Raw genomic sequence first — 24,814 nt, 5'->3', positions numbered from 1 at the left:
CAGGTTGATGCAGGAGTCTTGAGTCTGAGTTTGGCTCAGAGGAGTACAAATGGACTGCTTTACCAGCTCCACTAGGCTGGTGGCATGCAGAGCTTGTTCACCAGCACAGAGCAATGTTTCAGCAGCTTAGGGCAGGTGTGAAGAGTGTTCATCTAAGCATAAGTTTGAACAACATGCCTGAAATCTCATCTTGGCTATGTCAGTAGCCCAGCTGCTTTGTTTCTGTGCCTTGTGTTCCTCTTACCCTGTAAGATCTGGTTCCTTGTAAGGCATAGACCTACTGCTTCTTCTTGAGATCTTTCCACAGGTTCATCTTTCCACAGGCACAGGCTTTGTGGTGTCTAGGGGCTGCTGCTCACCTAGATAGCATTAGTGGAAACTTCAGTTCTCTCAGCTCTGCAATTAATGAAACAGTTGTTACGCTCACAAAGAAACCCCAAACAACAAAACAAAGCAAAAAAACCCAACAAAAAAACAAAAAACCAAAAAAAAAACCCTAAAACCGACCAAAAAAAAAAAAAAAAAAAATCCACAACCAACCAGGAATGTGCCAGAACTTTGAGATGCACTTTGTTAGGAAAAACCTTGTCCCATCCCAGGCTGAGATGACATGCAGCCCAAGCTGCATTGCTCTGTTTTGACAAAGAAAATGAGACTAGGAGGGTGATTTTGAATAAGAGGTAAGATGATCAGTTGATACCATAAGTGTCAACTACCTGCTTTGTGCTGGTGTAAGACTACAGGGAGCCATGGGAACTCTTAGTCTGCACAACAGCAAGTGTCTTGGATGGTCTGCTTTGCTTAGCCAAAAGAAAAAGTGACTCTTAAAACAGGTTGATGAAAATGCAGCAGCATCCCATGTGGGGGCTTTTAATGGCATTTTAATTTTTTAATGAGTGAAGCCCGTTTTACTGGATAAGTATATCCAAATTGGATGATAATGTCATTTAGTTAATCAACATTCGTTTAGGGAAATGGAACCACATCTTTTTAGTTTCTCAAACATCCCTGCATTGATGTGTCCTTTGCTTTAGCTCTCTACTCATCTTGTACATGTTCACTTTGCCCTTACTACACAGAGTCTCTCTAGCTGAGATCTGTTTGATGGGCTTGCTCTATACATTGCATGTTTATTCTCTTTCCTTCAGTTTTGCCTTTTCTAACAACAAAGCATAAATCCAGAATTATTCATTACAGGACAGATGCCTCACTAAGAATTAATGTGAAACCAGACCCACAAATGGTTGTAACATGTCTGTGGCTAGCCAGGGTTGCTGCTTGAATATTTTAGCTGTGATTTTTTTCTACTGGAGATACGTGACTGAAGATACTGATTCCATCAGCCAACACTGAAACCCTAAACCCATAGCAAAAATCAAAGCCCCAGTCCTCTTCAACTACTAAGCAAGCCTGCTAATTAGGAGTATTGATGAGGTGGTTCCCTCTTATGCAGTCTGGCCATGCAGAAGGACAGAAACTCCTTCTGTACTCTTTGGCTGATGTGTACCATGTTTCATTTATAGTCTGGGACACCTAAGCAATGTTCATTTTTCATGCATTCCTTTTTTCTCTATTAGGTTATGGAAGATCTTTTCAAGACCGTGACAAGCACCGTGCTCTCCAAATGTCCTCGTGATGTTGAGCTTTTTCATAAATACATAGCTCCTGCACAGAAGGTAATGCATGTGACAGGAAAGAACTGCAATCCTGTCATGTGTTTTGCAGGTTCTTGGCTATAGGAAGACTTAATTTGTTTAATTTTATTTTTTTTACTGTGTTGTCCTCTGTTAAGAAACTGAAAAGCTAAATATCACCTTAAGCTTAAGTGATTGTTCAAGCCAACAGAGAGAGGACACAATTTTGTGTAGCTGGTAGCAGGTGTGGTAGAACTGTAGTTGTCACTTCATCTGAATCATCAACTTCAATAATTGGGTACCCTTTTAGCACTGAGTGGCCAGGAGTGGATTTTGACCCATATCTATATCAGAATGCAATCCTACAAATTACAAAATAGAGAGAGGTCACTTTCCTGAGTTTTCTCCTGAACCATAAAGGGTGGCTTTACATGTTTTATGTTTTTCTTGTTTTGACCAAGGGCAGGTTGGAACAAATGCTGAAGCACAAATTTATGATGTAAGTACTATTTCAAAATGATCTTGCAGAGGGCTTTTGGGGAAAGAGTTCCTATTTTGCATATGTTCTTTTTCTTTCACAGCTCAATGTCTTCTGAGTTAGCATAATGTCTCCAAAAGAGCATGAGCTGCAGTTCCCTTTTACTGTTTGTCAGGCATGCCCTTTCAGCTCTGCATGACACTGACACCTGAATCTGCTGGCCTTTGGCTTTTGCTCCCCTGGACAAGATCCTCTCCTTCCAGCATGTGCCTGCACATTGGTTGCTCACAGTCCTGCTTGGTTTTGGCTTTGATGCTCTGCTTTCATTCACACTTTCACTTCAGTAGCTCTCTTTATATGAAAGTATTTTATGGCAGTTAACAATCCCAATTGGTTTTCTATTCCCAATTGATTGTGTAGCTCCTAATCCTAGTTCTCTTTGTGCTAAAGAGCTGAAGGCTTTGGGTTTCCCTCACTGATCCCCGAGAGTGCCACATCCTCCCTACTCCTGCTTGTCTCTTCAAATGATGGAGCTCTCCATTTATCCCACAGAACATTGTAGGCATGCTCATCCCAGCACTGGTTATCTTGTTAGGCAGCTACAGCCACAACTGGGCAACAGGATCATGATGGATCCCCCCTGTGCCTCTGCCTGCAGGAGCACCATGGGAGTCCTCAGTGAAGTTAGCATCTCCCCATTTCAGTCCTCTCTTTGGACCTAACTGATACTCCTGAAAGGACAAAATTGTGCTCATCTTCTCCCATGCTCCAAGGAAAAGGAGAGAGAGGACAGATCATCTCTTTCTCCCTCTCTCTCTCTCCACCAGCTGCTGGCAGATCTGGGCCATTCCTGGCTTACACACATGGATTACGTGTGTTGAACCTGTGCCAGTGATACACCTCATTTGGTCTGTGGCCTCACATAACCCAAACATGTGGAGCAATATATTCCTTCTTGAGGTATTTCCTCCAGAAGCCTTCCTTGCTTTAATGAAACCTTGTAATGGGGTGTAAAGAGCTTGTACTCCTTAGGGAATTTGGTTTTTAAGTGGATTAGCCAGTGATACACAGATGAAATTATTGTAATCATGTTATTCTTTTCTTCTCTCTGTCCACAACATTTGGCTTGGTATGTGGAAAACTTGGCTGCCATATTATCTTCCATTGAGTCTTGATTTCCAGTTACCAAACCTGGAGCATTGTTCACTGCACTTTTTCTGTTTGCTTTGCCATGATGCTGTTCTTTTGTGCTGGTGGAAATTGGTGGAGAATCTGCTCTCAAATCTGCCAGAGAAGTAGAGAAACATTGCTGCACGTAAATCTCATGGTTTTTAAAGTAAAGTGGAAACATTTGAGCTACAAGCCCTTTTGCACCCTGGGCTGTTATTTTTGCCTAACACACCCTGGACTAGAGCTATGTTATTGTAGCTATGCTGATGAGGACATATTGTTTTCTTTAAAAAATCCACCCATTTCTATGAAGCAATTCCCTGCAGAGTTCACTTCTGACTAAAATGCAATATTGCAATAATGCAGAACTGTTGAGAGCTTAGCACTTCCTGCCCTGCATGTAGTGAAGCACAGGAAAACATAGGATTCTTGCCATATTAAATGCTTTTTTGGTTTCTGTCCAAAGAAGCATTGCTGAGAAGTCTGACATTACACACAAGTTGGCATGGTGGTGGGGAAATGCCTCCTTAATTTTCCAGCACGGCACTTAGCCAGAAAACTTTGTTGTTCCTTTCATAGTTATCTTAAAGACTTTTTTCTTCCTCTTGCAGAATTTCCTACAGTGAAGCAGTGGAAATTTTGAAGCAAGCTCCTCAAACTTTCACTTTCAAGCCAGAGGTAGGTCACTGCCAGCTGGTTTGTCCCTATACAGAGCCTGAACTCTGTAGAATCTCCATTCTCTCCCTCTGTCTCTCCTTCTCTGATACCACAAGAGTTGTTACTTTGCACAGATTATCTGCCTCCTGGGGTGGTTTTGGGTTGTAAATCCAGTTACAACCTGTTTGCTGGGTTGTAAATCTAGTGTAACTTTTGCCCTTTGGGGTTGAAATGGGAGCAGTACAAGGAGTGAGATGTGTAGCAGCAGAACATGTAACACTTGCAGGGAAGGAAGTGATGAGCTTGCAGTTGAAGGACCAAGGCTTTAGCAAAGGCACTTCTCTTTCCTGTATGTGAGTGTGCTGAGAGTGTTACAGATTCAGTAGCAATCATCTAAGAAGAGTTGCTGTAATACTTGTCAAGAAAAGGAAAGATAAGAGGATAGCACCAAAAGTTTGACAAGGATTAATAAACCCATACCATGTGAAAATGCCATGTAATGTAGATGTAGGTAAAGGGAATCCCTTGCCTTTCCAAAGCATAGATGTTGACTAGGAAAAAGAGTAACATGCTAGTCTTTCTAAAGCTATGAGGTTATGGTTTTCTAAAAATCATATTTTGCCCAATTTCAAATGCACACCCACTCCAGTATGGGACAGCATTTATGGTGGTGCTCATCTTATGTCTATATTGTTTAATCATTATCTCATTATGATACTTCAAGGAAAATAACCCTCTGGCTGAAGCCACCCTCATAGCCAGTTGGGTAACTGTCTCATCTCTGTGCACAAGTGGGTGTAGAACCTCAAATCTTTTCTCTGTGCTACCTGGATCTGAGACAGCAAACTTGGGATATTTTAATATGAAGAGAGTCTGGGAAAGGTCTGTTTCCCTCTTCCCCTTCCATTCTCCCAATATTCATTGGATGTCCTATGAACAGACTGGGGGTCTCAGGTCAAAAGCCACAGGATCTTTAACATCCCTGGAAAAAAGGAAAAATGAAGGGAATTGCAAATATCCATGGTTTCTGATAACAAAGAATTGCTTAATAGGGTGCTAGATTTTCTTAAGTGGGGATTAATGTAGCATGTAACAGGACACAGCGGGGAAGAGAGTAATCAGCCTAGGAAAGCTGCTTTGTATACACCAGAGGTAATACTGAAATAAGTGTGGTCGGCTGGGTCGAGTGAGCTGGCTTTGGAGAGGTGCCTGTTTTCCTTTAGATATGAGCATGTGGTTTGGGGTTTTTGGGGCTGGGATTTTTTTTGCTTGTTTTAGGTTTTCTGATTTGATACCAGATGCTTGTGCTTGATACAGGGACCATCTGGCCCTGTTCTCTTAAGTTAGATCATATTTATTTACATGCTTTGCTCTGCCTGAAAACTTGAGAAACTGTCTACTTCCCAGTGACCTGTATGAGAAGTTGCTTTGCTTGGTTTCATGCTATTCAAAGCAGCGCATCTCTCTATGTGCAGGGATTTTGCTGGGTCTCTTGCCATGGGCAAGAGGCACCAAAGCAGATTCCCAGGCCCCTTTTGCTGTCCTTACAGTGGGGCTGTGACCTCCAAACAGAACATGAGAAGTACCTGGTGAAGCACTGTGGGGATGTTCCTGTGTTTGTGGTGAACTACCCATACGACCTCAAACCTTTCTACATGCGGGACAATGAAGATGGACCTCAACACACGGTGAGTCCATGGGTCACATCTCCACCACTTTCCTGTGTAGGAGCATGTCTTGGCCTACTGATAGACATCATCTGCTGGGCCTGCTCCCAAGAAGTTCAAGATAAGATGTGACCATCAGGTGATCTTGTCCATTTTTTTTCCTGTTGTAGAAGAAAATACCCAAAGCAGGAACAACAGGAGGAGGAAGATTCAGGGGTTGGGCCAGTGTTAACTTTTTGCTTAATTGCCTTAAGATAAGTTTACCATCATTTATTTCTTTTCCTGGTAAACTTCTGTACTTCTAAGTGAAAGGCCTAGAATTGGATGGCTCCAAGTAGTCTGTGATGCTCTTGTGATCCAAATGTAGCATCCATGTAATGCTCAAATAGCAGATGGGCCAAAGAAATAAGCTCTTTATCAAATCTCATGCCTTGAAATTGTGATTTCTCAACTGAATTGAGACAACCTGAAGCATTGCTTCTGCTAAAAAGAGCAACAACACCACCATTCACCAGTGTGTCTTCAGTGGCTTTAATTCTAGCAACATTTCAGCTGTGGAATAAGAAAAATAACCTTAGAAGACAAACCAGAGAAGACAGCCCAAACCTAACAGCCTAAGGGGTAACACTTGGATCCTAACACTTGGATGCAGCACGAGTGCCATTGCTACCATATCCATTATAACTGTTTATAGGAATGGGGATACATAGGGCTGAAGCAACAGCATCAGAGCAGGGAATCAGGGCTTCAGAAAGCTTGCCCACGTCCTTGCCTTTTTCTGAGCTGCTGTTGGGTTCTTTATAACCCCACACAGGTTGTCACCAGAGTAACTTGGTGAGATTCAACCGAGTGGTTGAGTGAGTTCAAACCACTTAGTAGATGTCTTCAGTCTGAGATATCAGTAGATGTCTTCAGTCTGAGACATCAGTGCTATCATTTAGGTTTTCTGTAAATTTCTGATGTTAATCCTTGCGAAAATTCCTCCCAGCCTTCTCCTGTCAACAAAAGACTTTTCAAGTATGTGAAAATCCTTCCTGAGTGTCCTGGACTCTGGAAGAATTGCAGTAGGGTTTTACAAAAAAAACATCAGTGTTAACTTCTGCTAATCACTGTGTGGCTATGTGAAATGACTTCAAATAGTTTTCTGTCTTTGAAGGTTGCAGCTGTTGATCTCCTTGTACCAGGAGTAGGGGAGTTGTGTGGAGGCAGCTTGAGAGAGGAGCGCCTGCCCTTCCTCGAATCACGCTTACAGAGGTATGGAAAATCCACACATGCCAGGAGACTAGCCTGAGCAGGAGAGTGTTTTAGCAGCTGTGGTTGGCAAGACAGAGGAGTGGAAAGCCAGATAATAGTATTTAAAAGAAGCCTATTTTTGTCTTTGTGATATCTATTTACATGAGTAGGTGACTGCAAACTGGTGAAGAAGTTCTTGTGATTCTGTCATAGGTGTGCAAAGCACCTCTGTTTTAGCTCATCAGAGAAGAAAAGTTTTCTTTGTGCTAAGAGCCCAGGGCAGTAGGATGCCTCAGCTCTGCTTCAACTGTCTGGAGCAGGGTTTGCTGTGGATCCTTTTCTTCAGTTTTTGTGGCTGAAAGTGGACTATGAATGTGGAAGTTGTCACATATACAGAACTTAGATATCTGTCATCACATTGTGTAACTGAGAATTTGCATTTTTGGTCAGAAGCTTTGCCAGTTGTGATGCAGCTGGCCTCAGTGACTGGCCTGATTTCAGAGAATATGGCTCTTTGCTAATAGTTTCACGGGAAGCTTCACTGGAACTGCTCAAGACCTGTACTGGGTTGCAGGGCTTCTCTTTCCCTGCTGCCTTAGTCTGCATCTTGTTCCTTTGGTAATTTTTGGTAACTTCAATGTCAGAATATCAAAGCTGCTTTTTAGTTAATAATTAACTTTACGTATTGGGTAATTCTCCATAGACAGTTGCTCTCTGGATCCTATCTTATTGTTCAAAAATTTTGTAGAATCAGGATGGTTTGGGTTGGAAGGTACCTTAAAGACCATCTAGTTCCAGCCCTGCTGCCATGAGCAGTGACACCTTCCATGAGATCAGGTTGTGTAAATTCCCATCCAGCACTTGAACACTTCAGTTTGGGCCAGTCATACATTTCTGCAAAGCTATACTGGGGGAAGGCTCATCCCAGAGTAGCACCATTTGCACACTGGGAATTAATTTGTTGCTTAAATTAGCCACATGCTCACACAGATATATCTATTCAGTGGAGAAGAGCACAATCTACTTCAGCATAATGAATCCAAAAGGCACCAGGCAATTAAAATCACCAGAACATTAGTTCTCAGTTGTTAGTGTAGGATGATGATATTCCCTGTGTTTCTTGCTACTCTCCCTGTAAGCTCTCTGAAGCAGGCGTGCTTCAACTCATGTAAAGTACAACGTTCCCTGCTGCATTTTTTCAGTCAAAGCTTTCTGCCAGTATCTGATTCCACAGTCCTTAGGAGGAGGAAAAGGGTCCATGTGGAGTTCGAAGCCAGACTTTCTTGTTTGTCAGGAAAGTCATAGAAAGCATTTCAAGGTACAAATGGGGTGTCTTTTGTAAATCACACCTCCTTTCACATGGTTTTCTCCATTTTGAGTCCTCAGGATTTGGTTTTGTTAAGCCCAAATACTTTAGACCTTTAAATTCTATTTCCTGCAGAACCAGCATAACCTTAGAGAGAAAAAACAGGATCCTTGTCTCCTTATGCATGCTTCATACAGTAGTTCACCAGGTTTTCCCTTTTTCAGTAGCACAGTCTTCCAGGCAAGTGCTGCTTGTGCAGAATAACTCTGTTCCTTTACTTACAAGGAATTTTCTTTTTGTTTCACAGATTAGGACTCACAGATGCCTATCAATGGTAAGATGCCACCTTGTTCTGCAAGCTCTTTTTCTTCTTTTGATACTTATTTAAATAACTGGGGTTTTGTTTGGGTTTTTGTTTGTTTGTTTGTTTGTTTGTTTGTTTGGTTTGGTTTGTTTTTGTTTGGTTCTGAGGGAACAATTTTTTGGCCCTGTTGCCCTGCCATCACTGCCAGTCTAAATGAAATAGCCAATTCATTTAAACAAAGGTTAATCTAATGCTACTTAGTTTATGCCTCCAATTTGTCCACTCACAGCACAGGTTATTCCAATTTGTCCACTCACAGCACAGGTTATTCCTCTCAGGACTGCATAAGGTGGGTTAATTTATAACCCATAATGTTTTTTGATATTAAATCATTAGGCTGTGTTGGAAGCTGGGTCAATTCTGACCACCATGCAGGAGATAAACAGCTTACAGAACCACAGCAATTTGTGACCTTTAAGAGATCTATGAATAACTCCCTTTGTAATTGACAGAGCAATTGGGTCGAAAAATCTCCCCTAACAAAGCAGTTAAAGCAATTAAAACCGTCCTCCTAAGGAGACAGATCAACCTTTGAATTAACAGTTTAACCCATTAAAACGACAGAAGGTTCTTAGTGTTTCTTGGTATGTGCTTCATCACAGCTACTGAGAGAGGGGTAGTGCAGAGAATTTTAAATTTAGAAAAGTATTTTTAAATATTCTGCAGTATTTGGGTTGATCATTAGGAAGGCTGCTTTGAAAAAAAGCAAAGTATAGGTTCTTCACTCTCATCTTCCCTCAATATGAAATCACTGAGGAACAGCCCAGTGTATGGCAGATCTTCACATCATCCATGTGCAAACAGGGTGAATTTAATTTCTTCCTTTGTTGTTGTATTTGTGGTCCAGAATACACCATATCCCTTTATCAGAGGGAGGGATTATCCTGAACAAGGTGATAAGTTGTGTGGTTAGATGCTGAGGTGCAGCCCAAGGAGGTCTGGTGTTCAATGGCAGAGCCTTTAAGTACTACTAAGACAGTGCAGCCCTGCCTCATGCTTCCCTCAAAAAAAGATGAGGACATTGCCTGTCACTCATTTGCATTTTCATGTGATACGTAACAATCACATTCTGGAAACTCTTCCTGCTGTAATCTTTTTTGGAGACTCTTTCCTCCCTTATTCCCTCCACTCCATCACAGACAATGAAACTTCCTGGAGAAGATTAAAGCTGTTGTTACCCCCTGCCTTAGCAGGGTCTGGTGTCCTAGGAAGGTGCAGGATAGTAGTAATTCTGGATGCTTCTGGACTGCAGTCCAAAATCTGCCAGAATACAGGTAGGTGCCTTGCCAGCATCCATCTTTTCATTGGAGGTGGTAGGAAAGACTAAAATTAATCTCCTCCAATTTAGTGATTGAATTGAGTCTTCAAAGCTGGCTCACAAACTCCTGGAAGAACAGTTGAGTCATTCCTTTTTAAATATAATATTTGCTGACTTTTGAATGTGATCTCCTTTCAAGTTCCTTAACCATTGCCATACCTCTGATTCTACCTGTTTTATTCCCTCCACTAAGCAAGAGGATATTGTGGGTCTGGCTGTTTCTAGGACAGTTTCAGAATTGCCTTGTTCGTGGGTGAATCATAAGGCAGAGGCAAGTGATGATCTGAAATACTGCTCTGCTTCTTGCCATTCCTACCTTTTAGGAAGGCTTTCAAAAGATAGATTAAGTGACATGGTCAAACTCTGAGTCTTCTTCAGTACACTACATCTTTCCTGTTAGGAAAATTTCTTTCCATATAGAATATGAGTTGAAGTAGTTTTTGGCTTGATTTTGTAGTTATTTTATCTTATTTTTACACTTTTTCCTTTGAATTGTAGATGGAAAATAGCTCAGAGCTGTAGATTATGATCTTGGCTAAACTGAGAGGTGTGTGAAAATGAGGTGGGAAAGTTGAGTGATGAGGGTACTCTGGGAGTAATTATATATATTAATAATTAATAATATTAATAATAAATTATATTAATTTCTCTGTGACCAACGAGTATTAAGTATATTGCCTTGTAAACAGGGGACTTGATCCTGTTTGCAGCCTCCAAATGTCATTTTAAAAGTAACAAAGCAGGTACTTGGTAAGGTTCCCACAACCACCAGAGTGAGCAGCGTTTCAGACAGTCTTCCTACGTGTAAGGCACTGCTTCCTTACTCTGGTTATCTTCGTGTGCTTCAGTGGAGACAGCTGTCTCATACTGAGCCCTTTACAGTCCAGGTACCCTTTTGATCTTCTGGTGTAACGCTGGTGAAAGTACACAGCAGCAGAGCAGGTGTTGTCTGCTGTCTTCAAGTGGATGTTACTGTGTTTTGGCCCTGCTCCTGCTCTGGATGAAGAAGATTGAGCTCTGTTGTGGTCTTCAACTTCTGCTAACCTTTGAAACTTGAATGTCAGAGTGTTCTGTTGGGTCCTTGTGTGGCAGGGTAAAAGAGGAGTTGGGCTTAGGGCAAAGTAGCACTGATGAGCTGCTTGGAGCCCATGGCCAGTGACTACACTCACCTCATCCTTTAACCTTCTTCAGAGCCCAGTGAAAACAGGTAGCTCATCACTGTCCTTGACAGCCACCTGGTCCTATTACTCCTCTTTGGGAAGAAACTGGAATGCTGTGCTGGACCAGACAGAGGCAGGCAGAAAGCCAGGGGGGTTTTTCTTACACACACCCAGTAGAATATTCAGTTTCATGGACTAGTATCTTTGTTCTTTTAGCCTTACCTTTTTCAAAATGGCCACAGAACCTTCAGCATAGCAAGGGGATTGCATAAAAGGTTGAGATTATATATGTTTTGAAGAGACTGAAAAGAGCACATTCTGTTTATGAATGGTCACTAGGAGAGCACTGCTCTTCATAGTGCCTTGCTGTGCAACACAGGGAGCTCACAATGATGATAAAAGAATATAAATTTTTAAAAGGATGAGTGGAAATGTTCTAACATGGCACATAATGGGCTCCTGGAATTCATTGCTGGAGGATGTTGTTATAGCACACACTTTAGTAAGATTCAAATCTCTGAAGATCCACCAGTGCTCAGGTCTAGAGCAGGAACACCTGGGCAAGCTGGGGTCACAGAAACTTACTTCTCCTGTGGAATAACACTGCACAGTCCACCAGTTGCCAATAGAGTGCTCAACTCTGCTCAACTCTACTGGCAAAAACAGCTAGACTACTTCACGACTCTTTTTGAGGTGAGAAACATCCAATGTCTCTGAGCTATTGAATGTAGGAAAACCTCAGGGAGCATTTTCCAGCCTAAAGTGATTTTTCTCTTTATCTGCAGGCAGTTACTTTTTCTTTCATCTGTGAAGAATGGAAAATTTCTCAGTTCTTCTGCTTCTTCTATGCACAGTCATCAGAAAGGATTCAGTCTTGATCCTCAGCACATTTAATTCAATGGACTTTTTCCATTAACTTTGATGGGTTTTGTTTCGCTCCTTTTGCCAAAATGGCTTCTCAAAGTGCTTTGAGATCTACAGATCAAAGTCCTGGATAAGCTAGGGTAGAATTTATTATTATTGTTCATCTGGAAGTAGCTGAGTTATTTCATCTTCTTACAATGACTTTATAAACTCTGTTGCCAGCAAAAAGGGAGAGAAGATGCTGGGCTTAGTCACAACTGCCTTTGCAAAGGCTGATGCACTTACAGACATCATCAGAAAAGTTTGTGCTGTTACTTGTATTCCTGATTACAGCTAAAGTAGTTACCAGCTGCTTTGGCAGTTCTGAGCTGGGTCAGACTGATCTGCCACAACCAGCACCCATATCCCTCACATTTATGTGTGTTTTGTGAGTCACCACCCTCAGCATCAGGTCTGCCCATCACCTTCCTTGCAAGCCCTTGTAAAGCTGTGCAGTGGAGCTCCCCAGGAGCAGTTCAGGGTATTTGCAGAGATTCAAGTTCTTCTTAATGCAGTCTGTGTAAAGGGGATAGAGATGCAGACCACCATGCAGTCGCACAGGCTGCATGTTCTTATCCTGGGCACAATGCTCGTCACAAGATGTGGGGTGCATACACCAAGCCTTAGTGAGCCAAGCCAACACCCAGCAGCACAGAGAGAAAAGTGCATGGGTCTCAGTCATCAGAAAACATGTCCCACTCTTGGGCCTGCTGTTCAACTTGCAAACTTCACTGTGTGTCTCAGTGCTATGAGCAAGAAGTAAGCTCTGCTTCTCCTTTTGCTATTTGGTCAGTGGAGGGGAGAAGAGAAACACAGGGGAAGAAAAAACCTGAATATTGGATTGAGTGTAATAAATGGTTTCTCAAATTTTAGCTACTGCTAATGAGCTGTAAGGAAAAATAATATCTCATGGTATGAAAGGCATACTGTCAAACTGAGTGACAGGGCAATCTTGCAGCTATAGAATTTGTGGGAGAGTGTTCTTATTTTGCAAGTAAGGGTGACCAAGGGCATTGCTTTGTCTTCATTCTGTTAAAATACAGTCTTCAAGCCAAGAAAGATCTGATGTCCAAGCAACTACACTCAAATATACATAACATATATTTTACATATTTATACATATATACACACAAATATAATGTTTCCTTGCAGTTCATTAACAGTATGTAAAATTTGGGAAGCCATTTATTGCAATCAATCCAATCTTAATTTCTTTCACACTGTTCTGCCCCCCTCTACTCCACTGCATAAGTAGTAAAACATATGCATTTATATTTAAGTGCACTTGATTTTTTTTAACTGGGATGATGAAATATTCATATACCAAGATTAGAAGCAAGTAATACATCTGGAGTCACTCAATCCCCTACTGGTGCATTTATTTAAAGAATAACTTGGTGCCCTCAGCAACCTCAGAAGTGGTCCCAGAAATCAATAGAAGCACTGAGATGTTTTTCACTTCTATTAAAATAAAACTGTTGGGGACAATTTATAGCTGCAAATACAGTATCACATCAGCCACAGTCCAGCTGGGAAGTGAGTAACTATAGAAGAACCATCATAATCTTGTTGACACCCATATACTCAGAGTATCTGCTTCCAAACGTTTTCTGAGTTTTCTGTGCACAACAGGTGCTGCTCTGCAAAATAAAATGTCTTGTTCCAGATCTCATTTTTAGAGAAGATATGTTCAAGGTTTTTTTTTTCTGGCTTACTGTAGAAATAAATGAATCAGTCTGTAAGAATGATTGGGGAAAAAGTAGCAAAATGCCATCACAATTACCTTAAAGGAAAAAAGGAAGGAATGTTGAGTAGACAGACAGCAGGACCTAGTTAAGCTTCTAAAGAAATTGCTGGAAATGAAATTACTTAGGCAATTGAAAAGCAAATGGAAATTGAAAGAATTTGCAGGACAGATTTCCACACCAACATGGCAAAGGCTAGACAAGTGCAAGCAGAGAGCTTCACCTCCAGTAGTGGAAGTGATTCTGTAGGAACCTGGGTTTGTGTCTCTGCTAGGAACATTTTTGGTACTAAAACTACAGAGTTGTTTCCAATATGAGCAGAGGTATGGTGCTCAAGCTGTTCCTCATTACCCAAATACATTCTTGCTCCAAAAAAACCAGGCTGTAGTGTATTGGCAAAGTACAGCTATGCTGGTGCTTTGGGATTTTAAACTTGGGATTTCTGCTGATACAATTCTGCTTCTTCATACCCCTGACCAACAGAGAAATCACAGTGGTTAGGGTCAAAGGGGAGTAATTAAGATAGAAAGCAAAACCCTGGACAAAAAGCTCACTTTAATGATGTCAGCATAACTGTGCTGCAAATGTAACTGTCTGTTTAAATTACAGGTATCTAGACCTCCGAAAATTTGGATCAGTTCCTCATGGAGGCTTCGGCATGGGGTTTGAACGCTACCTGCAGTACATCTTGGGAGTTGACAATATCAAAGACGTTATTCCTTTCCCCAGATTTTCTCACTCCTGTCTCCTCTAGCTCAGCAGTTGATTCACATGGAGAAAACCACTGGTGTAACTGTGTGTATTTAACATACCAGGATATGACTGAGTGTGTTTCAGTGGGAAATCAAGGAAGTTTTTATATCAATTAAACTCTTGGTCAGTTTAATACTGGGTTATTGAAAATAATGTATGTTCTGGTGAGATTATGGAAGGACACTGGCAGTTAATTTGATAGCAGCTCATGTCTTCAGTGCACTTCTGGAGTATTAATAAATCCCACTTAACTAAAGGGTTATGATTCTCATGAGACTAGTACATGCCATGGAAGTACTGAACAAGCACTGAAGGTAGCAGGGGGTTTTATGTGAAATATTAATAAGGAAGTGTGACCTAAAATATTGTCATGGCTGTGATACACTTGCTACTGCTACAGTCAGGAAATGGCTACTGTAAAACATGATTCTCCCCTCTCCGAGTTAAAAGCAAATATTGTTTACCCTGGAAAAGTCAGCCAAACCTTGCAAGGAACAATGTCGTACTGGAATTGCTGGAATGAGTTTGTTGAATGATGTTTGATTTTGTGAATCATCAATAAAGATGTACACTGGGTTGTTTTATAACTCTGTATGATTTCTTCTTCTGTTATAAAACTGTAGCTCTCAGCATGAGAGAGTGTCCTTCAGTGTCTGGTAGAGGTTTCATTTTCTGTGTAACCAAATTAGTTGCACAACTTTTGCAGAGGGCATCTGTTTTCTGTCTACAAGAAAGCACACATTCACAGCAGACAGAAATGTTCATTTAGATGAGAGTCCATTCATCCATCCATCTCTCCAGAGCCAACTTGCAGTTCATGGTGAGGTTTTGTTGTTGCTTTGCTTTTCTGTTGTTGTTGTTGCAAAAACCTCTCATGTGCTCATTGGACCAAGCAGTTTGGTCTGTATTGTGAAACAACCAACAGATGCTCCCAAGCACTGCTGTGTATTAAGTAATTGCTTATCACTATAGGATCTGAACTCCTTGGCAGTCTCTAATGGGTTTATGCTCTCAGCTTCTCTGCCAGGTAAAGAAATACTCATTTCTGTTTTGAAGACAGTATTATGGGAAGAGCAAGTGACTTGCCTGAGGCAACTGGAAACCAGTGACTTATTTGGGACTTGAACTGAGGGTTTCCAGCATCCTTCTTCCCTTCCAAATGATCACAGTCCAGCAAATTATCATTTGCATAGTGCTTGCTACTCTGGAGCCCACTATGGCTGGAGTATAAACCATGTATATAAAGGGGTAAAGCAAAGTAGTGGCTTTCCTGCTGATGAACCCCAGGTATATGGGCACACACTACAAGAAGTGGCTGCAGGACAGCCCTGAAAACTTCTTTTCCAAGTAGATGGAAGAAATTGAAAAACTGTAATCAACTAGCACTGCGCTGGTAATTCTGCAGTCACAGTTCTCTCTGGTAAGGCTGTGCAGAACTGCACCTGCAGCATCTAAAAATACCTGTTTATGTCATGTGGCACCTGCCATGTCTCGGTGTGCTCCATGGCTGGGGTTTTTACCTGTTATGATCATGCAAGCAACATCACCATGAGGTCATTATTTTGGGGGTTTCTTGTGTGCACTGAGACATCTGCATATCAAGATGTTTTCATGTCTCCTTCATCCACTTGATTAGGCAGGTGTTAATTGTGTGTTTGCTGGTTTGCATTTCCCAGTACAGCCCTGAGTTGGCAAGTCTGGTTCCACAAAACAGTTTGAGCACCTGCCTTCCCTTTGAAACCACTGAGAAGTTCCCACATCAGACACTGAAGTATCTTCCTGCATTTGGACCATCTCTCCTTTAGTATGTTGTCTAAAGTGTTATTGCTGGCCTTTATGTTTTGGAATTACTTCTCAGCAGAAAGATGTGGAAAGAGTACAGCTGCCAAAGAGCCCATCCATAGCATGTTCCCTAAATGACTTGCAATGAGCAGGTGTCCTTATTGAGGTCCTTAGTCACTGATTCTGTCACAGTCACTGTAAATGACAGTGGCTGAACTGGAAGCCTAACTTCTGAGAAGAGAGTGGGGTGATGGCAAAACATCTGCTGTCCACTCTGCTGGCAATCCCCAACAGCAGCTCTGGGCTGCCTGCGTTGGTTTTGGCATCAAAGGGAGGTTGTTGATTCTGCTCTGAGATGCCAGATCTGATGGGCAAGGTGGGGCTAAAAGCGACAGGTGAAAAACAAAATGTAAAAAAGGAGACAACGGAAGGTGCCAAAAAGTTCTAGGTTTATGTGACATGAGTCACAAGTTACTGGGAAGGACACAACTGCTTCAAACAGGTTTGCAGGGTGGCTGTCAGAGTGACAGGGCAAGAACAAAGAACTGGTCTAATCCACCTTTTGTTCTTTGCCATTTTCAGAATTTGTTGCATGACTGAAGGTAAAGGTAGAACCTTTGATTTGCAGATAAGTAGATGTAAGTAACAAAGAAGTAACAAGGATGCACTGTGAGTGGTTTTTTGTGAGTTTCCAACTAGGTATCCATGAGGAGCAGTCTCCCCAGTCTTCTACATGTCCTGATTCATTTCAAGGTGCTTGATGAGCTGGGTATCCAGTCAGCTAAGGGGACATTGCCCTTGGGTCCAAAAGCTAAAAAAAACTACCCCTGGTAATTTGGCAGATGAAGCAGGAGCTGAGCAGGGTGGTCCCAAGAGAGGTAACCGGATGGCTCAGAAGGGGAAGAAAAGGTTGTCTAGTCTTGGTAGCAGCCTTCAACATGTGCTGGTTTTGCTAGTGGTGAGAGAGAGAAGAGGCTGAGGCCCTTTTTGCATTGTGATACTGCTGAGGGTTAACACCGAGATTGGCGTTCTTGTGAGAAACTTAATTTATGGGTAGACAGCAAGGGTGGGAGCCACTGTTTCCCTCCAGGCTGGCATTGTTCACCTCGTGCTATGTATATATAACATGGACTGGTATTGCCAAGGAATGTGACATGTTTTTTCTGGGATTTCCATGTGGAATGTTGTGAATTTCCTTTGAATCTCCTTTCTAGAATGAAACGGAAGTTAATCTGGAGGACGGGGAGGTCATTTCTCTTGGACATGTAAGCAGGGAAATGCACCAAGATTTTAATTTAAGCAGCTTTCCTTGCTACATCTTCTCTTAGAGTCTGCGCCCTGACAGTGGCTGAAGCCAGATAAAAACTGTGACACTTCTTCAAATACAAAGCTGTTACTCTTCGCACACAGGAATCACCTCTTAGGCTGACTGCAGTGCACAGTGGGGTTTTAGTGCTAGGGTGTTTTTAGTGCCATTAACAGTCGCTTCTCAAGCCCAGGTGACTAGCACTGTCTCTGCTAGCATCATTTTGTGAGTATTTCTTGAAGTTTCATTTCCTCAGTAGCCCATGCTTGCTTCTTTTCAAGTTTGTCCTCACTTTGAGCTTCAGAGGAAAGAATGAGTGTCATTGATTACTGCATCGGTAGCTTTGCAACATTAAAACAGAGTGATGGGAGATAAAAGAGCTACACCATAAATTTTGCATAACTAAATGCCAGCCTCTCAGAAGAGTGTTTAGAGGAAAATGTCTGGTTTTTTCACTTCAAGAATATCAGATAATCCCTTCACTTAATTTTTTAATGTGTAAGATCAAAGTATCCCAATGTACTCTATTTTCAATTGAAAAAATAATACCTGCAGAACTAACACCCTGTTCCAGTCTTCTCATTTTTAAATCCACAGGAAAGCAAATGCGCACTTGGAAGCTAGGAGTAGAGATTGCTGTTCTCTCCTTCATGAGTTACATTGTGATACTGTGGCAGTGCTCAGATCCTGGGCAGTTGTACCTTCTGTATAAGCAGAGACAAAAAGGTACATGAGCCACGTGTTTAAACATCAGCAGACCAGCACAGGGATTTTAGCTGAATTACCTGCATTCAGGCCCCCAGACCTGAGGGAAACACACAGCAAGGTGCCCAGGTCAGCAGTTCTCTCTCTGGTTTATTTAGTAGTAGTTGTAATTTATAAGGCATCACTTGTTTGAGGGAATGCCAAGACTTTGATGGGAAGCGTGAAGTACAGTTTTGCTTGCTGGACTAATATTGATTGTTTTGGGAATACCCTATAGATGTGCTTTTCCTCAGGGGGTGAGGGGGAGCTAATTTGCCAAGAAACACTTTTGTCATTGTTTCCATTAAATGTATATATAGAGATAAAAGTGGCTTTGCTGTTGCTGAAACCAGTAACAGCCATTATGACTGTTGTTTTAGCCTTTACCTTACACTTAGGGACAAATGAGAGATGGATCCAAAGGAGAAATAAGATTTTGTATAAAGATTGACAGAGTTCTAATTTCCTCAGACCTATCCAAAGCTGCTCAAGCCACAAAAATGGTGGTCTTGGGAGTGAATTTATTGTTTTCTCTTACTGTTTGTTGCAGAGCCATGACCTTCAGAAGGGTTGTAAAGTTTTATTTTATGATCCTGCTGATAAAGAGACATATGTAATTTACTATATGCGTTCTTACAGACTTGGCTAACAACAAGTTTGACCCAGAGTTCAAAGAAATTATGGCTCCCGTTGTTTTATGGCTGCTGTGCCGCAGTGTCTGCTGCACAAGGTGTACAGAAAAGATGCTGTAAAGGGAGAGCTTTCACATAAAGGGCCAGAGAGGGACAAGACTGTATGGCCATTTAAAAGTCATGTACCAGCTACATCAGAAATTGTAGGCTCTATTGTGAGTGAAATACGGATGAAATTACTTTAGAATCCATGTAGCTCTTATTGCTGACACTATTTTACTGCAGAAAATTGAGGCACAGAGCAATTAATCTGCTTGCCCAAGGTTAAGGAAGATGTGTGGCAGAAGCATGGAAGTGACCCAAATCAACCAAATCCCTGCTTGGTGCCTGCTCATGAGACTTCCCTCTATTTGCCTTTGGGTGCACTGCCACACCAGAAACAAGGCAGGATGTTTGCAACTGATCTGGTTTCAAATGCATTTTTGGCATTTCTAAGATCCTAGACTGTGCTTCAGCGATTTTTATCTATCCCTGTATGTCCTGAGGCCTTTCAGAGATAGCAATCCTGCTGTTTATTTTTATTACTCTTAAAATTGATTTTATTTCTGAATAATTTGAGGCAGCCTATAGAGTACATTTTTAATTTTATTTGCAAGGCTTAATCTTGCGCTTTGCTCTACATTGATATCTGTGTCTTCCTATTTTCAGCAGGTTAATGTATTGCTACTTGTGCTGAAAGAATGGAGTTCAGAGTTTTTAGAAATCACTGATCATACAGGTTGCTGGCAAAAAAGTATGCAAACTGCTCAGAATGTGGTCTGGTAGGAGGCTTTGGTAATCATGTAAACATTTAAGTTTCAGTATGGAACTATTCCCTACTATCTGTCATGGCTTTAAAAAGAGGCTACATTTCTAGTCACAGTGGAAAATAATTACACTTGACTGACACAATGTTTTTAGGTAATACTTCCATGGTGTCTTTACCTTCAAAGTGATTTTTGACTAATAATTCCAGTATCTCTGATGGCCCTTTGAAGATCCTGGGCTCTCTGTGCTCAGTACTGTGGTTAAAGCTGTGTGAAGCAGGCATATGATCCGTATTTTTCTGAGACACAGGTATCCCATTTTCTGCTTGTCCCCCAGCTTTGCTGCTGCTCCGTTGATGAACGTTGTGACCATGGGCTGCACATCCAGGCAGGAGACAGCTGAACTCCCACCACAGCCAGCCCAAAGGCTGACTGACCCCTCAGTGTCAGTGCTGCCAGGGCTGTTCACACAGCTGGGACACTCCAGGTCAGTGACAGATGAAGGGACTTGCCAGAGGCTGTGGAGGGAAGCAAGAGTCAGGATGAGGGTTTCATTTCCAGGCTGCACTATAAGAGCTGAGAACAGGTTTCTCCCATTTCTGCATGAAGTTACAGAAACTCAGTGCTCAACTGGTAGCCAGTTTGCAGCTCCAGGAGATGCAGCTGTGAGAACTTACCTACTGCAGAGATTCTGTCATCACTGTAACCAAGGAGGTCTCCTTTTGGCAGGTTGGGCTCACATGATGGCATCTCTGTGAAGCACTTGAAATGACCTCTGCAGCTGTTTAGTATAAATAAATCACCATGTGCTTTCAGGCTGGCTCAGCAGCGTGTAAGTGGCGTCATAGCTGCCGACATGGGGCTCTGCACAGCGGCTGGAGTTCTGGGAAAAACATGCTTTAGGTGCTTCTCTGTAAACATGCATGGCTGGTGCTTTTCCAGATCACCCTACAGGGCTGAACTTTGCCACCTGCAAAACTCAAATAACCACACAAATCAAATCTGAGGGCCTGGTTTATACAGTGGCTTCAAACAGTCTTTCAAATTCTGTTATTACTAATGGCATTAATAAATTATTAGTGTTCACGGTGATTTAGGAAGTATAAGGTTGAAGTATTTAACAAATTTCATGGGCCTATTTGTGAATGAACTTGATGGATGACTTGCCAGGCAGGGTTATGATGCCATGTCCTTGGAGCACATGCTAAAACACAATGTTTTTAGCACTGCGTTACTCCAGTCCCTAATTGAGATCCAATACCATCTGTAACAGTGCTGCCATGGATAAAAGGAAGAAAGTTTGTGCTAAACCCTCTGAGATAGAACATTATGAAGTGTTCATTTCCCAGATCATTAGAAACTTAAAATAGCCATCTGGCCAAAAGCAGAGATGCATATGCCTGCAACCACAGCTTAACAGCATTCAGCTGGGAGGGTGGCTGCTGTGCAGCATTTGGGACTGGCAACTGCAAAGCAGCTTTTGCTCTGATCTCAGTGAAATCTCTTCACACTTTAGACTTCTAGGAGATGTCTGTTTAAAATGCAATTGACATCTCAGCCAGGAATATAATAATACACTCTAGATGGGCTAAAATGCTTTGAAACCACAAGGGCATATCCCCTCCATGCACTGCTCCAGTGATTATTTTCACTGTTAAAAAAGCAAAAATATTTCCATATTTCAGTCTTTGTTTGCCTGTGCTCAGCTTCTTTTGGGAGTATATTGGTGTGTCTTAACTGTCAGCATTTGAGGGGCATTACAAAAGACAACAGGCTCTTGAATTTGCAAAATTTGACCTAAAGCATGATGGCTTTCACATGCTTCTTCCATGACTTGACACTGGTAGCAGCTGGGGGGTCTGAAAATAAGGTCTTTATGCTGCTGGCTGTTACATTTACCAGATGCCCCTTTCTCACCTGTAGATTACCTGCAGTAAAGCTGTAGGTCTGCTATAGACACAGCATTCTGTATATTCCTGGTTCTCAGATGGTGAGAAAATAGAAAAGTGGAAAATAGGACCTGGGCGAATCCATCCTCAGCAGCCACTCACTCCTGCTCATGGTCTCAGCTTCCCTACCTGTATAGTTACACATAGTTTGTTTAGTTTATAATTCTAAAGGCTCACATGCATAGTAAGTCTGTGTTCCAGTAGTTTTAGTTCTAAGCTGTGCACAGTCAACAATTGTAAACAAATGTAGAGATATATATTCTAAGTAATTTACACTTTGTAGAAGAGGCCTGGACATAATACAATGGCAATGACTTCCTTCTTCTAATAGAATTTTTAGTTCATTATATTGGCTGTACAGGTCAAGCTCATATCCTGGAGGGGTGTCACTGGAAGGAGGAGTAGGGGGAAAGCATCTGTTTTTATTCTGGCTTCTGTTTTCTCCAGCAGATATAATGGCACATGACCGTTGAGCCAACAGTAATCCAGTTACAAAAGTCTTCAGAGTTACTGCACCAACCAAATTAAACTTGATTACATCCAATTGTGCTGAGAAGCCAGACAACAGCTCTTAGCTTGGGGTGAAGTAACTTCTTGCAATCGCATGTGGGGAGGCCTTGCAGGGTGTCAGGAGGATAATTGCTCGTTTGCTCTACCACAGAGCACCATCTGCTCTTGAAGTAATGCCTAAGGATGTGAGAGTACACCGGGGTCGGGTAAGCAGGCAGGGCAGCACGGCAGAGATTTCTCCCTGCCTGTTTTATTATCATTTGTTTTATGGTTGCTTGCCCTGGGTCCAGCTGTGCTCAAAGCCCCATTGTGCCAAGTGGTGTCCATAGAGGGAGTCCTTCCCATGCCGAGCTGCCGGTCTCATCGGGGAAAAACAAAGATGAAGTGGCCTTTATGCTTATGTCAGAATAGTGTCTGTGTCCTGGAGCATTGCCTGGTGCACTTTCCACCAAGCAGTTGTATAATGGTTTTCTGTTTTGAGGAGGTGAGAAAAAAATGGGAAACCTCCTAGTTTCCCTCACTTCCGTGGTAAAAATAGCAAAAGGGGGGGGAGAGGTGGGGGAGAGAAAAAAGTAAATGTAGCTGCCAAAAATGTGTCTGGATCCAGGCAAGGAAGTTTGCATGAGGAGCTCATCTGTCCTAGAAAGAATCACCAGGTGCAAAAAAAAAAACTCTACCTGAGTCCAGAATGGACAAACGCATTATTAGTGTTCTGGCCCAGCTCAGCTCCAGGCAAAGTTATTTCTAAGTGTCTAATTTGGTGATAGAAGTGGGACTGGGCTTCAGTGTTGACTGAATAGGAGTAGGAAGTCTTCTTTGATAATCTTCAAGTGTGAGGACTGGAAGTGTCCTCCAGCTGCATCCACAGACGCCATGCAGCTCAGCACCCCTGTTCTGCCCGGGGGGGGTCTGTATCCATTCTGGATGGGATGTGCTGGTTCTGGCCAGGATCTCCAACAGAGAGAGCACAAAGAAAGCCTTGAACACTACTGACCTGCAAGCCATCTCTTCTCTGTTTCAGGCCTGTATTAAGGCATCAGAGCTCTGATGCCCCTGTCTTTACCACAACACTACTGAAGATGCTTCAAACTGTCTCATTATCTGATCAAAGCACCTTGTGCTACTATTCCCTCTGCTCATGGAAAGCAGCCAGTGCTGCTGGAGCTGCTGTCTGTCACAAGAAGGAAAGGACTGTCTTGTGGTTTGGCTTCAATTGCAGTCATTCTGGGGGGCTTGCTGTGCTCTTCTACAGAGGGTGGGAAGCTTGAAAAGACTTGAGTTCTTGAAAGAGGTGATTTTTTTTTTTAACCTTGAAAAATTCTTCATTAAATCAAAAAGCTGCTCCCAACCCGCTCTGCTGCAGGAACTGTTGCGTGAAGATAAAGTCAGGTCTTATTGTTGTGGAGCTGCATCTCAGGAGACTGAGCATTCGCTCAGAATTAAAAGCAGGCAAGGAGCACCAAGCAGCAGCACATTTCTCAAGCCTTTCCTTCCCCCTCCCCGCCCCCCCCCCCCCCCCCCCAGTCTGTTTCGGTTTATATAAACCGCCGTATAGGCATTTCCAAGGGATTTGTGCCTGGCTGGGGTAGGTAGCCCGAAGCGTTTCAGCCAGCTGGTGCCTAATCCACAGGAAATGCCCGGTGTCTCTATCCCGACTGCTTGCACCAGCGGCTGGGAGCGGAGAATTGCTCCGCTTGCAGCTTTCCCGTCTGCCAGCAGATGGCACAGCTCATTTGAATAAATTTGGAGCAGGAAGGAGTAGCCGTGGACATTGTGGTTTCTTTCTAAGAAGTTCTGATTTTTCGGTTTCAGACATGAACAAGAAACCACACTGAAGGTTACGATTAAAAACCCCAGAGGTTTCTGCAGAAGAAAGTGTCACTTTGTCGTGCACACCAGCACACTAAGTACAGTACAAGGGCTTTTTCTTATAAAAATGTTTCTCTCTCAGCCTTACCCTTGTTCAAGGAATATTATTTCTTATATGGCATCTCTTAATTTCTCCCTTGCTATGTCTGCTAATTCTGCTGTTCCTCCTTCAGTTGCTTCTGCTGGCAGAGATGGATTCTCAATGGCTTCGCATAACTCCCTTGTCAGGTTTTTCCAACACAGGGATGTGGTTTTCACACAGTTTTCCGCCAAGGCTGCTGGCTGTTAGCTCACACTCCAGAGATTTACGCAGTCAGCTGGGGCCAGCCTGAGTTCATTCTCCACTGCCGGTTGGAGGAACAGCTTGAAGTTGGTAAAAACTGTTACGAACGTGCGAGCGCTGCCAAATCGAGCTTTGCTCGTGACAGACATGGTCTTTAACTCCCAGGGGCACTGAGGGTAGCGTTTGTGTATCCTCCTGGCCAAAAGCTTTAAGGAGGGCCAGCATTATAAGGCGTTGTAATGTTACATGCATTGGATCATATGTAATCTGGAAGGCTGATGCCAGAATTAACTCACTGTTCCCACTCTGCGTACAGCCACAGTGGAATTGGGGAGGCACGTTCACGTGCAGCATCTTTGTCTGAAGCAGTTTTCTGCACAGAGCGTATATTACAGTTGGACTCGATGATCTTGGAGTCATTTACCAACTTTAATGATTCTGTGATTCTTTGTCACATGTGAGAACAGCAGCATATTCAAATGTACAGAAAATGCAACTCATTTCCCATCCAAAAGTCCCAGCAAACTGAGATACCTGTCAGGTAT

The 24,814-nt window shown here is 42.5% G+C and overlaps 1 protein-coding gene across 2 annotated transcripts in view; it reads left to right on the top strand.

The window, feature by feature from the left end:
* Nucleotides 1-14,975, top strand: part of NARS2 (asparaginyl-tRNA synthetase 2, mitochondrial) — a 48,716-nt gene extending 33,741 nt beyond the window's left edge. The window contains exons 8-14 of one of the 2 annotated variants that reach the window (XM_059494050.1): nt 1,578-1,676; nt 2,096-2,133; nt 3,894-3,960; nt 5,490-5,627; nt 6,763-6,860; nt 8,453-8,479; nt 14,245-14,975. In XM_059494050.1, the coding sequence (XP_059350033.1) occupies nt 1,578-1,676; nt 2,096-2,133; nt 3,894-3,960; nt 5,490-5,627; nt 6,763-6,860; nt 8,453-8,479; nt 14,245-14,389 (612 nt within the window). In that variant the 3' untranslated portion in view covers nt 14,390-14,975. Of the gene's footprint in view, nt 1-1,577; nt 1,677-2,095; nt 2,134-3,893; nt 3,961-5,414; nt 5,628-6,762; nt 6,861-8,452; nt 8,480-14,244 lie in introns of both variants that reach the window. The other variant, XM_059494049.1, reaches the window with a different exon arrangement.
* The last annotated feature ends 9,839 nt before the right edge of the window (nt 14,976-24,814 follow it).

This window comes from Ammospiza nelsoni, chromosome 2 (genome assembly GCF_027579445.1).
Source record: "Ammospiza nelsoni isolate bAmmNel1 chromosome 2, bAmmNel1.pri, whole genome shotgun sequence".
NCBI classification, from domain to species: domain Eukaryota; kingdom Metazoa; phylum Chordata; class Aves; order Passeriformes; family Passerellidae; genus Ammospiza; species Ammospiza nelsoni.
This window is presented reverse-complemented; position numbering and strand designations above follow the sequence as displayed.